This window comes from Canis lupus, chromosome 29, assembly GCF_048164855.1.
Source record: "Canis lupus baileyi chromosome 29, mCanLup2.hap1, whole genome shotgun sequence".
NCBI classification, from domain to species: Eukaryota; Metazoa; Chordata; class Mammalia; order Carnivora; family Canidae; genus Canis; species Canis lupus.
This window is the reverse complement of record NC_132866.1, coordinates 26,725,812-26,740,660: the sequence shown is the minus strand read 5'-3', so window position 1 is coordinate 26,740,660 and position 14,849 is coordinate 26,725,812. Positions and strand designations below refer to the sequence as shown.

General features: G+C 40.2%; 1 protein-coding gene across 9 annotated transcripts in view; it reads right to left on the bottom strand.

Moving 5' to 3' along the window:
• ARMH3 (armadillo like helical domain containing 3) overlaps positions 1-14,849 on the bottom strand; it is a 181,713-nt gene that overhangs the window by 134,371 nt on the left and 32,493 nt on the right. For 8 of the 9 annotated variants that reach the window (XM_072805589.1, XM_072805591.1, XM_072805593.1 and 5 more), the window contains 7 exons: positions 14,614-14,670; positions 13,478-13,521; positions 12,334-12,394; positions 10,543-10,589; positions 9,938-10,013; positions 7,347-7,440; positions 3,593-3,694 (listed from right to left, as the gene is read on the bottom strand). In XM_072805589.1, the coding sequence (XP_072661690.1) occupies positions 3,593-3,694; positions 7,347-7,440; positions 9,938-10,013; positions 10,543-10,589; positions 12,334-12,394; positions 13,478-13,521; positions 14,614-14,670 (481 nt within the window). The remainder of the gene's footprint in view (positions 1-3,592; positions 3,695-7,346; positions 7,441-9,937; positions 10,014-10,542; positions 10,590-12,333; positions 12,395-13,477; positions 13,522-14,613; positions 14,671-14,849) is intronic. The other variant, XM_072805592.1, reaches the window with a different exon arrangement.

The window sequence follows — 14,849 nt, the reverse complement described above, 5'->3', positions numbered from 1 at the left end:
ACTGTGCTAGGCATTACAGATATAGCACTGAACTGAACCAAGGTCCCTGGTCTCCCAGAACTCACATTCTAGTTATCAAAAAAGAAGGTAGCCTCAGTAGCGGGGCTCTCAGCTCACACAAATGACCAAGAAAGAGCTACTCCATCACTGCCAATTACCAGAACTATCAAAGCTTATTTACTTTCCAGGATCTTTGTGGGTGAGGGGTGAAATGGAGGCAAGAAGAAGGTCATACCAGCATATCCAAAATGGACAAATGGTTACGATGCTTCAAATTAGCTTTGACAGGACCCAAATTGAAGTCCATTCTGAGAGAAGATCTATTAACAGGTTACAGTGCTATGAAAGGAGCTAATAGAACTCACCCTGACATTAACCTGCCACTTCCTCAAAGATAAAATCAACTAAAACCCAACAATTAGAAGGCATAAAGGGGGTTATAGTCCAGAAATACATTCACCTCTCCTCACAGACAGTGCAAACAGAGTAATAATATAATACTTCCCTGACATTTCCCAGAGGTTGTATCAGTGCTCTAGGCAGCCAGAAGAGAAATGCCCCAAAACTAGATTCGTAAGACTCTTCTACCTACCTCTGGCCACAGAGTTTCTCTGGCACTATCCTCCCTTTCCCCAAAAGCTGATAAACAACTCCTGTAAAAAATAAAAATAATAAAAAATAATAATAATAAAAAAAAAAGCCCGCAGCTATCTCTCCACTTCAAAAAAAAAAGTGTTTCTGAATACAAAAATGAGGCATATTTCATTATTAACTTTTTTTAATTCAGAAAAGCACAGGAGTGCCTGGGTGCCTCAGTTGGTTAAGCATCAGCCTTCAGCTCAGGTCATGATCCCAGAAATTCCCAGGGACTCCCTCCTGGGGGGGGGGGGTCTGCTTCTCTCTCTCCCCCTTTGCCACTCCCCTGTTTGTGCTCACTCTCTCTCAAATAAATAAAATCTTTTTAAAAAAGACAGAAAAAAAGAGAAGTATAAAAAAAGGACAATAAAATTAAGATTTTGGTGAATCAACTTTAAAATGTATGTATAGGGGATCCCTGGGTGGCGCAGCGGTTTGGCGCCTGCCTTTGGCCCAGGGCGCGATCCTGGAGACCCGGGATCGAATCCCACGTCGGGCTCTCGGTGCATGGAGCCTGCTTCTCCCTCTGCCTGTGTCTCTGCCTCTCTCTCTCTCTCTCTCTGTGTGACTATCATAAATAAATAAAAATTAAAAAAAAAAAAATTAAAAAAAAATAAAAATAAAAAAAAATAAAATGTATGTATAGGTATACGTATATTTTTAAAAATACTTTTGCGTAGGGTCTATTTTTTTAAAGATTTTATCTGTTTATTTGAGAAAGAGTGAGAGAGAGAGAGAGAGAGAGAGAGAGAGAGACAGTACACAAGCAGAGGAAGTAGCAGGCAGAGGGAGAGGGAGTAGCAGACTCCCCGCTGATCAGGGAGCCCCATGCAGGGCTCAATCCCAGGACCCCAGGATTATGACCTGAGCCAAAGGTGCTTAACCAACTGAACCATCCAGCTCCCCCATCTAATGCCTATTTTATTTTTATTTTTTTTTTTTTTTAAGATTTTATTTATTTATTCATGAGAGACACACAGAGAGAGGCAGAGACGCAGGCAGGCTCCTGCAGGGAGCCTGACGTGGGACTCGATCCCAGGTCTCCAGGATCTGGGCCAAAGGCGGCACTAAAACTGCTGAGCCACCGGGCTGCCCCTCTAATGTCTATTTTAAATTTTTTTTTAATTTTTATTTATTTATGATAGTCACAGAGAGAGAGAGAGAGGCAGAGACACAGGCAGAGGGAGAAGCAGGCTCCATGCACCAGGAACCTGATGTGGGATTCGATCCCGGGTCTCCAGGATCGCGCCCTGGGCCAAAGGCAGGCGCCAAACCGCTGCGCCACCCAGGGATCCCTCTAATGTCTATTTTAAAGCTGAGGAGATACTCCTCCAAGGTAACAACATCCAAGCCAGCAGAACCTCAGGAAAAAAAAAAAAAAAAAAAAGGCTTCAAAAGCAGAGCTAAATCAAAGAAATGACAAACAAAATTCTGCAGATTGAAGAAAAGAGGAACAACTGGGTAGGGGACACACAGGTAGTTTCAATGGCATTAATATTTTTTCAGCTGAGTGGTAGGTTCACATGTTCATCTTATTATACTTTATAACTCATGTTATTTATTATATTTACTGTAAGTTTTATAATTTAATATTTATATATATTACAAGTATCTTTTTATAGGTATCAAATGATAAATACGTAACAAAGAAGAAAAAGCTAATAATATCTGGGGTATGGGGACAGAGCAGAGCCAAGAAAAAGTTGCTTCTATTGCTCCTAAAATCAAAACGAGATCCTGTTAGGATATGCAGAAGGTCAGCGCAAGAGAGCTGGGCCAAGGTAGCTATTCAGTAGCCATTTTTTTTCTTCCCTTCCCACTCCCTCAGACGCACAGGAGCCATTATTGAAATTAATTCTTCATCTTACCTAATCTTGCCCCTTGTCATATTTAGGCCCCCTGTTGGCAAAGGACTAACTCAGCCTGAGCTTAGAGAGACAGCCTGAGACTGCTCATACTATAATTAATCTGCCCTCAATTTTGCCTTCCATTTTAGAGCTTTATATAATCATTAAAGCTAAAGGTAAATTCCAAGGGCCTCCATTCACTGTGTTCTATCAAGCAAAGCTACAAGTTCACTTGCAGGTCACATGTATGCAATCTCTCTTCTGTGGTTGCTGTGACATTTCTAGAGAAAGAAAGAGGTTATCCTCCTCCATAAAGGAAAAGCAATGGCCTCAGAAAACACAGATACACAAGAGTTTTACTATCCTCTCCTGTCAGATCTCACTTGCCAAGTCTCAGAGGTTCATCATCTCTGTAGCTCCCAATGGACCGAGATATATATACTGGATAGAATCTGCTGGGTTTCCTCTCAATCTCTTCTCACACATAGTACAAATATTCTCTTTTCCTATCACCAATTAAAAGATCACAGGAAGATCATAACCCAATGAAGAGCAGAAAACCGGAGACAATAAACTAAAACTTTTCCAACAAGCAGTCCTCTCCAGCTTCCACTCTGCATCTCTGGATGGGTACTGACACTTCTGTTTTAAGTGTTAAGGAACACTATCCCTCTCAATCTCACCTCTTCCTACTGTACTTGGTACACCAGTCCACAAATTCTCACCACAAGCTGATGCTTCCAGTTCTTGTCCTCAAAAGGGAATTCCCTGAAGAGTGCTAATCCCCCCACTTCCCACACAAAAGACTTTGCATCTACTTACCAAAATCTGCTAAAATGACTTGCTAGTTTTTGTAGAGACCAATTTTTTTTCCTGTTCTATTTTTGAAGTACTCCCCCTCCAACTCCAGGTTTTCCCAACACCACCTAATTGCCATCTGGCAGTGAGACATCACTGTTTTCCAGTAATCAGGACCATCACCCTGTATGTAGGCCCCGAAGGTTCATCCTGTCAAAACTTCAAAGTATTTAATGCCACTTCTTGATTCTAGCTAAGTAGCTGCCTGCCACACCTCCTACTTCCTGAGCCCGGAAAGTAGCATGCCTTACCTTTGGTGTCCTGCATGACAATTGAGCTATACTTCAAGAAAGTTATCAGGAGATTGCTGGTCTGTACATCTGCATCCAGTGGGAGTTCCACAGAACTTATAACTGGAATAGAACAGATGAAATGCACTTAGCCTTATAACACATTCCAGCTAACATTTCTACTACATAGCCAATTTGCTAGTAGGCCAGGTTATCACTAAATAAACTTTCTACAAAAGAGGGAGGACCAAGCACTTACCATAAAACCTTCAGCTACTGTTCCTAGACCTCTAGAGTCCTTCCTACTCCCAAGATTAAGGACAAGAAGAGCCAGTCTCCAGGAATAGTGCTTTTTTCCTAACCTCCTAAGAAGGGTCTATTGATTCCACTTCTAGCCTCAAGGAAACCAAGAGTGTTCAAGGCCCTTCTTATAGGCACTCTGATTTGTACCTAAGGGAAAGATCTGTATTGAATATAAATGAGCCTTGCTTTGATGAGTCTCCTGCTTAAAATAAGTGACAATTCATTCCTAATAAGGAGAAATCTTGCTCAGTTTTGAGAGATAGACTTTGGGCTGGAAATAACCAAGATGAAATAGAAATAAAAATAAGGCAGAACTATATTCAAATTCTACTCCTTAATCCCTTTCCCCCAGAAGGGAACCTAAAAAAGATTACCAGACTGAAAACTGGTGGACATTACTGACTGGGAAAGCCTAGGAACTGAGTTTTATATACCCAGCTGCTTGCTGTTTCCAATAGAAACTACGTCTTGTCCCCACTCTCTAAGCCTCTCTAAGTCCTAATGAACAATGAAAGGCCAAACCAGGGCTCCTCTACACCCAACACGGGGCTTGAACTCACAACCCTGAGATCAAGAATCACATGCTCCACTGACAGAGCCAGCCAGAAGCCCCCAGAACAGTCTTAATGTAGATTTTTCAAGCTTCTAAGACTTTAAATTAGACTTGTATCTTGTTAACGGTTTTTACACTAAGATATAGAAGCAAAAGGAGGCTAATGTTGGCTCAGACAAGCTAGAGAATCTACAGCTTTCTGCTATGTTTTTACCTGTAGAAGACTCAGTTGAGTTTGGGATATTATTCATAATATGTATACAGAACCATAACAGATCCCTCTGGAATTGTTACAATGTATGTGGAGAATATTTATTAACAAGGGGAAACATTTATATATAATGGTTTCATAACACACAACAAGAATGACAAAAAGCCTTATGATGGAGATCCCTGGGTGGCTCAGCAGTTTAGTGTCAGCCTTCAGCCCAGGGTGTGATCCTGGAGTCCCACATCAGGCTCCCTGCATGGAGCCTGCTTCTCCCTCTGCCTGTGTCTCTGCCTCTCTCTCTCTCTCTCATGAATAAATAAATAAAATCTAAAAAAAAAAAAAAAAAAAAGCCTTATGAGGAGACATTAGCATGCCCAATCCTTGACTGTTTTCCCACAGGTCAGCCCCCAAAAACTAATAAAAGACCAATATATTTTTATGTTGTCATACTAAAAGGTCTTAATTCATGCTATGGGTTAATTATCTGAAACTATCATTTCAAACTCCAGCCTATTTTGAAGGTCACAGCCCATAATCATTCCTTTGTTAGAGGCATCTAACTGGTAAGTGGAACTTTTTTCCCACTCACACACACCAATAACTGGAAAACTGTCTTATATAATATGTAGAAATATAGAAGTATATGTATTTTTAGTTTACCAGAAAGTCCTCTCATGCCAAGGCTGAGTTGTCAAATGTCAAGTCTGAGCTGAGAACAAATGTTAAATCTAAACTGCTGGCTTTTAAAAATAATGGCTTCAGTGACATACCTTTAAACATAACTGGGCCATTGAGTACCACTATACATAATTAAAAACCAAAACCTGAAAACAAGGTTATAATGTTTAGAATCCCTATAGAAAGGAAATGAACCAGGAGAGAAGAAAAAGAACAAAATAGACAAAATAGAATAAAATCCATCACAAATTAAATTCTCCTTCCTAAGAAAGAGTTATTCCTTGATCTTTGGCTTCACAATTCTTCCCAGCAGCCTCTGTCAAGGGAAATAGTCATTTGAAAGTGGGCTGACTCCATCTTCCCACTAGAAAAAAATAAAAGCTCACTGGTTGTAGGTAAGTAAGCACAAATCCTGCCATTGCATAATCTAGTGTGTGGGTGGAAGTGTTCACAATGAGCAGTTTGAAAGGCAGTTCTCTGAAGCATCCAAACCCCAACATCACATGAAACTCAGATATACAGATATATATATATGTGTGTGTGTGTGTATATATATATACACACACACACACACACACATACACACACACACACACACATATATATATATGTTTTTTGATATCCATGGTAACTAGACAGGCTTTATCCTTAAAGAGAAATAACAGTATTTCTACTGGATTTTTCAGTGACCTGAAAAAGCAGAGACAAGTAGGTAACCCTTACTACTTGCTCCTCATTTAGTTTTTTTGGAATTTGGTTTTTAGTTCTAAACAGATCCAATTTGCTACCATAGACTTGAATATCAATGGCACCTGCCTGACACATTTTTGTACCAACATCACTTTTACTACCTTAAAACACTACTGCCACAGTGCTACTAAAATTTCAAGGAGAATAAGCCAATCAAAGAAGGTCATTTCACAGACAGTAGAGAGTCACAGAGAAAGGATCAAAGTTAGATTTCCTCTATTTCTTTCTTTTTTTTAAAGATTTTATTTATTTATTCATGAGAGACATACAGAGAGAGGCAGAGACACAGGCAGAAGGAGAAGCAGGTTCCACACAGGGAGCCCGATGCGGGACTCGATCCGAAGACAGGCACTCAACCAAAGGCAGGCGCTCAACCGCTGAGCCACCCAGGCATCCCTCCTATATTTCTTTACCCAAAATTCAGTCAACATTTTAGGCAAAACCTCAAGTATTAACAAAGATTATTTTTAGGTTAATATACTCTATCAAACACACTCAGATGACACAAATATCATTGGGGAAAATTCATAATTTCTTTCCTGTTACCTTTTTCTTAAATTCCAGCCATAAAATTAATAAAGTAGAAATTCTGTCTGGGTGGGTGTGTTTTAGGAGGAGAAGTCTTAAATACCCACCAAATTCTCAATTATAATACACTCAAAGTTCACTGTTTTCCCACTGGAAGTGCTGATAGATATGTAACAGTGAGTAAAATCCCAGGTTCACTTTCTCATCCATGAGCTCAACAAATATTTATTAAGTAGTGACCATGCCAGGCACTATGCTGGACAGGTAATAGTGAAGAAAACAGACATGGTCCTTGCCCTGACTCGTGTCCTGGATCTTTAGTCTCAACTCACTAACATGAAGTGAACCACTTATTTCTCTGGCCTCAATTTCCTCATTGGCCAATAGGATAACATAAAATAATTTTACTACCTTACATTTATTTCAGAGATATATTCATAAAATATCTCATCAGAGACTCACACCCCAAGAGTTTGGCAGGATAGGCATTACTGACCTCAGCGGTCCCTTTCAGATCTAGCACTCCATTCCCTGAGGACAAGTTAGAGTTATGTAGCTTCTTACACAGAGTAAAACACTTGACTTTTTTTCCCAAAGCTTCCTTTGGAGTTTTAGAAGTCCTGAAGGACAGCACCTCAGATAATTTCTTAGCTGAAAGAATTAACAACTGTATTCTTTGTTCAACACAGCTATGCACACCCTGAAAGATTCAAGATCATATTAATCAAGAAAACATGAGGTGGGGGGCTTACCATCAGAAGAGGGCGGTGTGGTCCCAAGTGGTGTGGCTGGGGTTGTTGGAGCAGGACTGACAGGGGTTGTCACCAAGCCCATCTCTGGATGACTCTGAAAGAAAACAGAAGCAGGCAAGAAAAGACATAACCCAGTTCTGAGTATCCTTTCCATAATATCCTTTCTGGGATTCCTGGCCTTATCATAATTAGATGGAATGTCCACTGAGGAGGGACCACTTCTTTTTTTTTTTTTAATTTTTATTTATTTATGATAGTCACAGAGAGAGAGAGAGAGAGAGAGAGAGAGAGAGGCAGAGACATAGGCAGAGAGAGAAGCAGGCTCCATGCACCGGGAGCCTGACGTGGGATTCGATCCCGGGTCTCTAGGATCGCGCCTGTCCGAGGAGGGACCACTTCTATGTTGAGTTCCCTTGAAAACCTGATTACTGTGGATGTTTACTAAACTCTAATAAGAAGCTCTGTGAACTAAACTAAGTTTTCTAAACTAAGTTTCCATTACATAAGTTTTTCTGAAGAATCACGCAAATAAAAAACTGGGGTAAACTGGGGTAGCTCCATTGATTAAGCGTCTGCCTTCAGCTCGGGTCACAATCTCAGGGTCCTGGGATTGAGCCCCACATTGGGCTCCCTTGCTTAGTGGGGAGTATGCTTCTCCCTCTCCTTCTGCCCCCCCCCCACTCATATTTGCTCTTGATCTCTCAAATAAAATCTTAAAAAAAAAAAAAATTAAGCAGAGTGGTGGCTATTCCCTTGTTTTCCCCAATAACGTTTTCACTCTTTACCTCCCTCACCCTTCCTTTTTTTTTTAATTTTTTTTTTTTTGTAAATTTTTATTTATTTATGATAGTCACACAGAGAGAGAGAGAGAGAGAGGCAGAGACACAGGCAGAGGGAGAAGCAGGCTCCATGCACCGGGAGCCCGACGTGGGATTCGATCCCGGGTCTCCAGGATCGCGCCCTGGGCCAAAGGCAGGCGCTAAACCGCTGCGCCACCCAGGGATCCCTCCCTCACCCTTCCTTTAAAATCAGTTACAGAATCCAGAGAGCAGACAAGTATAATGAGAATAGTAGATAAAATCTCTCATGTTCTCAGTTTTGATAAATAAGTGTCTTCGTAGGCAGACCCTAAACCAGCATACTTCTTTTTAAGAATGACCTCATTTAAAAAAAAAAAAAAAAAAAGAATGACCTCATTTTGGGTGCAGCCCTGGTGGCCCAGCAGTTTAGCGCTGTCTTCAGCCCAGGGTGTGATCCTGGGAACCTGGGATCGAGTCCCATGTCTGGCTCCCTGCGTGAAGCTTGCTTCTCCCTCTGCCTGTGTCTCTACCTCTCTCTCTGTGTCTCTCATGAATAAATAAATAAAATCTTAAAAAAAAAAAAAAAGAATGACCTCATTTTTGGTTAAAACTCAGTGATTCTGGAATGCCTGGTGGCTCAGCAGTTGAGCATCTGCCTTCGGCTCAGGGTGTGATCCTCGAGTTCCAAGATCGAGTCCCACATCGGGCTCCCTACATGGAGCCCGCTCCTCCCTCTGCCTATGTCTCTGCCTCTTTCTGTGTCTCTCATGAATAAATAAATAAAATCTTTAAAAAAACAAAACAAAAAAAACCCCTCAGTGATTCCATACACATCTGCCCTTTGAGAAAAAAAAAGCATAAGTGTTCTTTTAAAAGAAACCTACATACATATTTTAAAACTCTGACTTTAAAATGAAAACACTTTATCAATTTTTAAAGACGGCTTTCATGGACAGCACTTGAGTTCTCCGCCTGTGTTAGTCCCATTCTCTACCAACTCTGGAGTTTATCCTAAGCTGGGCAAGTGACCCAGCACTCAGTATTCCAGACTTTCTGCTTTCAATATTTGTAAACCATTTTTTGTCGTTGTTAACAGCTAGCTTTATGCTAGACAAGATACTTTTTACTTTTCTTCTGTGGAAATTATAATTTCACAGAAATTATTTCTGTGAAATAATAAGACAAGTGATTTGGCCAATTTTTTTTTTTAATTTTTATTTATTTATGATAGTCACACAGAAAGAGAGAGAGGCAGAGACATAGGCAGAGGGAGAAGCAGGCTCCATGCACTGGGAGTCCGACGTGGGATTCGATCCCGGGGCTCCAGGATCGCGCCCTGGGCCAAAGGCAGGCGCCAAACCGCTGCGCCACCCAGGGATCCCCTGATTTGGCCTATTTTATCTCTAGTTGTAATTCTACAATGGTTTTGAAAGCAGAAAGCCTAATACAAAAATCCATATAGGCAGATAATACCAAGGGATGGCCTCTACTCAAAATGAAGTAATCTCTACTCATCTGGGCTAAGAGAATCAGGAAACTGGTCAAAAGATTTAGTAAACTAGTCAAAGCCATTAACTTTTTGCACGTTATCAGACCCACTCCAACTCCAGATGGAAATATACATATTTGAGGACAGCCTGACGCAAAGACAACTGATATACCTCTGTCACTACCACTTACCAGTACAAAGCAAGGTGCCCTGTACAAAGCACAGCCAGATAGGCTTTACAATGGAGTGGATCTGTATGAAATTCAGGGAAAAGAAGGATTGGAGATTTTAATATAACCAACCTGGGCTAACACTGTGATGAAGTTACGATTTAAATGAACAGCTTCATAAAGTGCCAGAAGGATAGCCTCATTGGTTCTAAAGAAAAAAAAAAAAAAAACAGAACACATTGGAGAGGCTCTTAAAGCGGAAGAGTTAAAACAGTATGACCATCAAGATGCAATTTCACCCCAGCTCCTCATTATCAATCCCTCTGCACTTCTAGTGTTCCCTTTGTTTCATCATTGTGTTTATATAAAGAGGAGTCAGGGCCTTAACTTTAATTCTTTAGGACTAGTTCTTATCTACTTCATTTCCCTATTTTCCCTCTCACTTTTCCACCCCAATCCAGTTAAATCCTTAACTGGCTCAGACACCCAGCCCTCTTTCATTTCATTCCAGAGAGGGCTGGGAACCATTTATCAGCTTCTTAGGGCTCAACAGACATGACCACAGTAGTGGTTTCTAAGGGTCCATTATCGTTTAAAGCCCAAGAAACATTTGATAAATCACCATAAAAGTTTGAATCTGTAAAAGATTAGCAAGAGGTAACGTTTCCCTCTCCTATCTAGCCAGAGAACCCACACTAAAGTTCAAGTCACCGCACAAAAGAATGTCAGGCACTTACTGCACTGAGATTTTTTCATGGGCATCTGCTATGAACATGCTGCCTACCTGTGGAAGAAAAGAGGAATTGCATACTTATAGCAGGGGAATGTGAGAGGAGCTCTGTGCCAGGAAGCCTTTAGTCAGTGAAAAAAATAAGCTGTGTGCAGGCTGAGGGAACTTGGAACTTTGGCCCACCCATCATACAGCCCACATTCAAGATCTTCAAAGACTCACAAGTAATTAAATGAAATAATGAGAACTCTACTAATCTGTCTTTCCTTAAAGGGCCTTAAAGAAGAAACATCAGGACTTTTGTCCAGCTCTCTTTTTCAATGTGTTAGTAACCACTAACAGCAAATAAATGTTAATCTAGACCTCCTCATTACTCTGCATCTTTGCTGAAAGTTGCTTATTTCAAGTCAGAAACCCATGAAGAACACCACAGAAAGCACCCTGATTTCATCCAACATAAGACTGTCTTTGGGGGAATATTTGAGTTTCAGACCAGAAATGTCTACGTGAGACCTTTTAGATCACAAAATCTTTAGTTTGTGTCATAGGCAGGTCAGTCAAATAAGCAAATGGAGTAGGCTGCCTCCAATATGTGTGATATCAGAGGCACGAAGATGCCCATCCCTGGAAAGGTAAAAATATCTTTCCATCTGCCTACTGATGCCCCAAACTATGCAGCTGGAACCTCCTTGATAATACAAAACTTCTTCCTGGCCAAAAGGAAAGGATCCCTGGGGGCAGTATAATTATATCTAATTTATTTAACCAAATACCAACATAGCATTCATATGGCTCTGACCTCTGAGAGACTTTACGCATTTATGCTTCAGTTAAAAAGCTTATCAAATCCTTTTCTCAGAGTAAGCTCTGTGAAAGAAAGGAAGAAGACATAGGCATTGGGGGGGATAATTGTCTTTTTGGGGGGTAGAGGGATGGCTGTTTTTCGCAATGAATTCAAAAACTGTCTTGCCCTATAGCTGATTACTTGAATACTAATGTCCAAGAAAAAAAGACTTTCTGAATCTGCCTAGATTCTAAGAACTATTAGCTTTATCTCTTAAAAATTAGTCCCAGGCACAATTCTCAATTCTTTAAGAGATGACAACAAATTTTGGTTTTCTACTGTCATGTGAGAACATTAGGCCCAGCAACGCATCATTGTGTGAGGAAAATAAAGTGCTGCAGTTAAAAAAAAAAAAAAAAAAAAAAAAAAAAAATTAGTCCCAGGTTACCTGGCCCAAAATGCCTACTGTGTCAGGGTGAGAAACCTTGTTCAGGAGTCTTGCAAACTGGATCAATAACTTTCCTAAACTACAGACCTCTCAGTCCATTAAATCTTTAAAGGAGTGGCTCAAATCTATTGCATCAATCACTAGACCACAGGACCAGCTATGAGGAACCAGGTGGCCAGTGTCTGCTGTCAACCAAGAACTTAGAGCTATGCTCAGATCTAAACTGTTGTTTTCAATATTCTGCAGGATCAGTCCTCAAGCATAGCCAGCTCTTCAGGAGACAAAAGTGTGGTTTAACATGTACCCTTTTTTAGCCTTTAAAAAACTGAATTAATTAATTTGAAAAACTCAGTCCCAGAGCAATCAAAGCTCTCTTTTCCCCATCTCACTTGGGTTTGGAAATCAATATAAGAGATACAGCTTTAAAAAAAAGAAAAATCTTCTCTGAGATACTCTCTCCTCATCATGCCATCATCTCAAACATTTGAACTTCTGAGTCCAAATTTGTCTACCCCTGCAGACCGCTTACATTCCTGAGCAGGACAGAAATAACAAGTTGGACTTACCATATTTGTTAAAGCAGAGAAAAAACCACTCTGGTGTTCTTCTTCCTTGTCTTTATACTGCCTGAACAAAAATAACTAAATTCAACTTTAGTATTATTTATCAAGTATGTCTTTGTCCATGGCACTCTAGGTAATCAGGGCAGGGCACTCATAGGATTCACTGGCTCCAGAAAACAAAAGTACTATGACAATCTAGCCAGCCACTGCAGTTTCCCCTGCAAACTAAGAGGCATGCATCTGCTCTTGAGGCAGCGTGTATCAAAATGCCTGGCTACTTTGGGAGAGATTCAGAAAGTAAGCTGCAAACGTGTGAAACTGCTCTAACATATGGCTGATCCAGTTATTTCCCAAACAGACTATTACTTGAAAAGTGTAACAGTGAAATTACTTTAAGGCTGTAACATTGAAAATCTTGTTTGTTTTTGAAGGAAGAGGAGGGAAATCTGTGAGCTGAACTATTTGTGGAGATGGGGCAGATTTGAAATTCCTCATCCAATTGTGTGTGAGCAAAGTCTGGAGAGGAGCAAGCAAGATACCGCCTGGCCCTTGCCAGGATTGGGAAAAATTCTGGTTTCCATTCACTGTATACCAGATACCTTTCTCATTCAAAGCAAGAAGGAAAGCAAGCATCAATGAAGAGAGCCCCCAGAAAAGACAGGGACACTGGGAAGTTGCAGTTGATCCCTGATGAAAAAGAAGCATCCATCAAACTAGGGCTAATTCAGTATGTTTTTCTCTTTCTGTTTAATCTTTTAAGTGTACAAAATGTGGTGCTTTGCAACCTTTTCTACATAGAAAATTATATTTGTAGGATACATGGGGCTAAATGAAGAGGCTGCTTGTGGTTGAAAAACTAGTTAAAATGTTCTGCAATAAAATACCAAAGGTTGCAAAAGAATGTACCTAATAGCTTAAAGAAAAGATGGACACAAACCTGGTGGCTACTTTTCCCCTGGTATCAGATACAATCCCTGCTAAAACCATCAAGCTGAGCTAGAGCAAACACGTCTGCCAGAAGCTAAACCTAAAATATTCTTCTAGAATAGGTAAGGGAAGTTCACCCAAGCACAGGAGCCAAATCTGTTTTCTACTCAACCAATTCAAATGAAAATGAGACCCTTCTCTTCTGGAGCAGTGGACTCACCTGTTGTACTCAGATAAAGCCTGAGCAATCACAAGCCCCATTCCCTAGGAAGAAAAAAGACAACACAGGTGAAATAAGGGGCTGGTGGAAATGCCAGGCCAGGGAAAACACTAATTACAGCCCCAGTGTCCAGATTTTCCTGATTTAACTATCTTAATGTTACTCAATAGAGTAACAAGAAAGAGGGGTGAAATGGACCAGCCCAGGTCACTGACAATTTCACTGGGATCATTTTTACCTCAAAAGAGAAAAACTAAGTTAGAATCGTCAAACAAAAAGCTCTCACATGTCTCTTAAACAGTCACAGTAAGAGTGACAATGAGTCTCACACTAAATGAAGGTGCATAGAGACAAATCACTCTTTCAGGCAATGGGAAAACAGGAAGGTAACAGGAAGAAGCAATAAATGTTAAAGTAACTTATCAATTTTCCCTTTAGAACCTGCTAAATATGACACAAAGATCAATTAAGGCCAGAAAAATGAATCATGTATGCTTTTTTTTCATAAGGGAAATTAGAAGCATGAAGATGGCAAGATGACAGACACCTGGTCATTGTCTTCCTCCCTTACTCAGAGATCAGATATTTCCCAAACTTTCTGGACATACGTAGCAGATATATAGATCATCTTCCATGTTCCAGCTTCACTATGTCAGACTGTAAATGCCATCTGGATAGCTCTACAAGAAGGGTTCTCCCATTAGTTTATCATCTAGTTTGTTTTGTTGGTTTTGTTTTTAATTTCTGCTTTATTGAGGTATAACAGACATAAAATTGTAAGATATTTAAAGTGTACATCATGCTGATTTGATACATCATCTATGCCTATTCCTATTCTTGGGAATATAACTCACTGAATCTGCAGGATCATCAACCTCAGCACACTATAATACGAAATATAACCAAACATTTCATCATGATAAACAACAAATGTCCCCTCAAACCTTCCTTCCATGACAAGAAGATAAAAGACAAGGCAGTCACAATGATAGTCAAACAAAATACCAATTCCCTCTTTATAGCCAGATGAAATTAATACAATAGCTCTCTGCTCTCTGTTCTTAAATATCCACTGAAAGGCCAGTAATTAAAACAAGTCAGCAATCAAAACAATACACAAGGATCTATATACTCACATTAAGTGTAGCTTCATCATCCACGATAGACAGCTTCACAATATAAGGATTCACAGACTGTTCAACAAGAGACTCAAGGTAAGTGTGACTTAGTTAAGAAACTATAAGCTATTTTAAAAAGTTGTAACAAAAATGCTTCTATAAGACCCTCTCTCTGAGGTGATGCTCCTAATCCCCACATCCAACCCATCCTGCCTACTAACTCCCTCCATTTCCAGTAAATCTCTCAATCACCA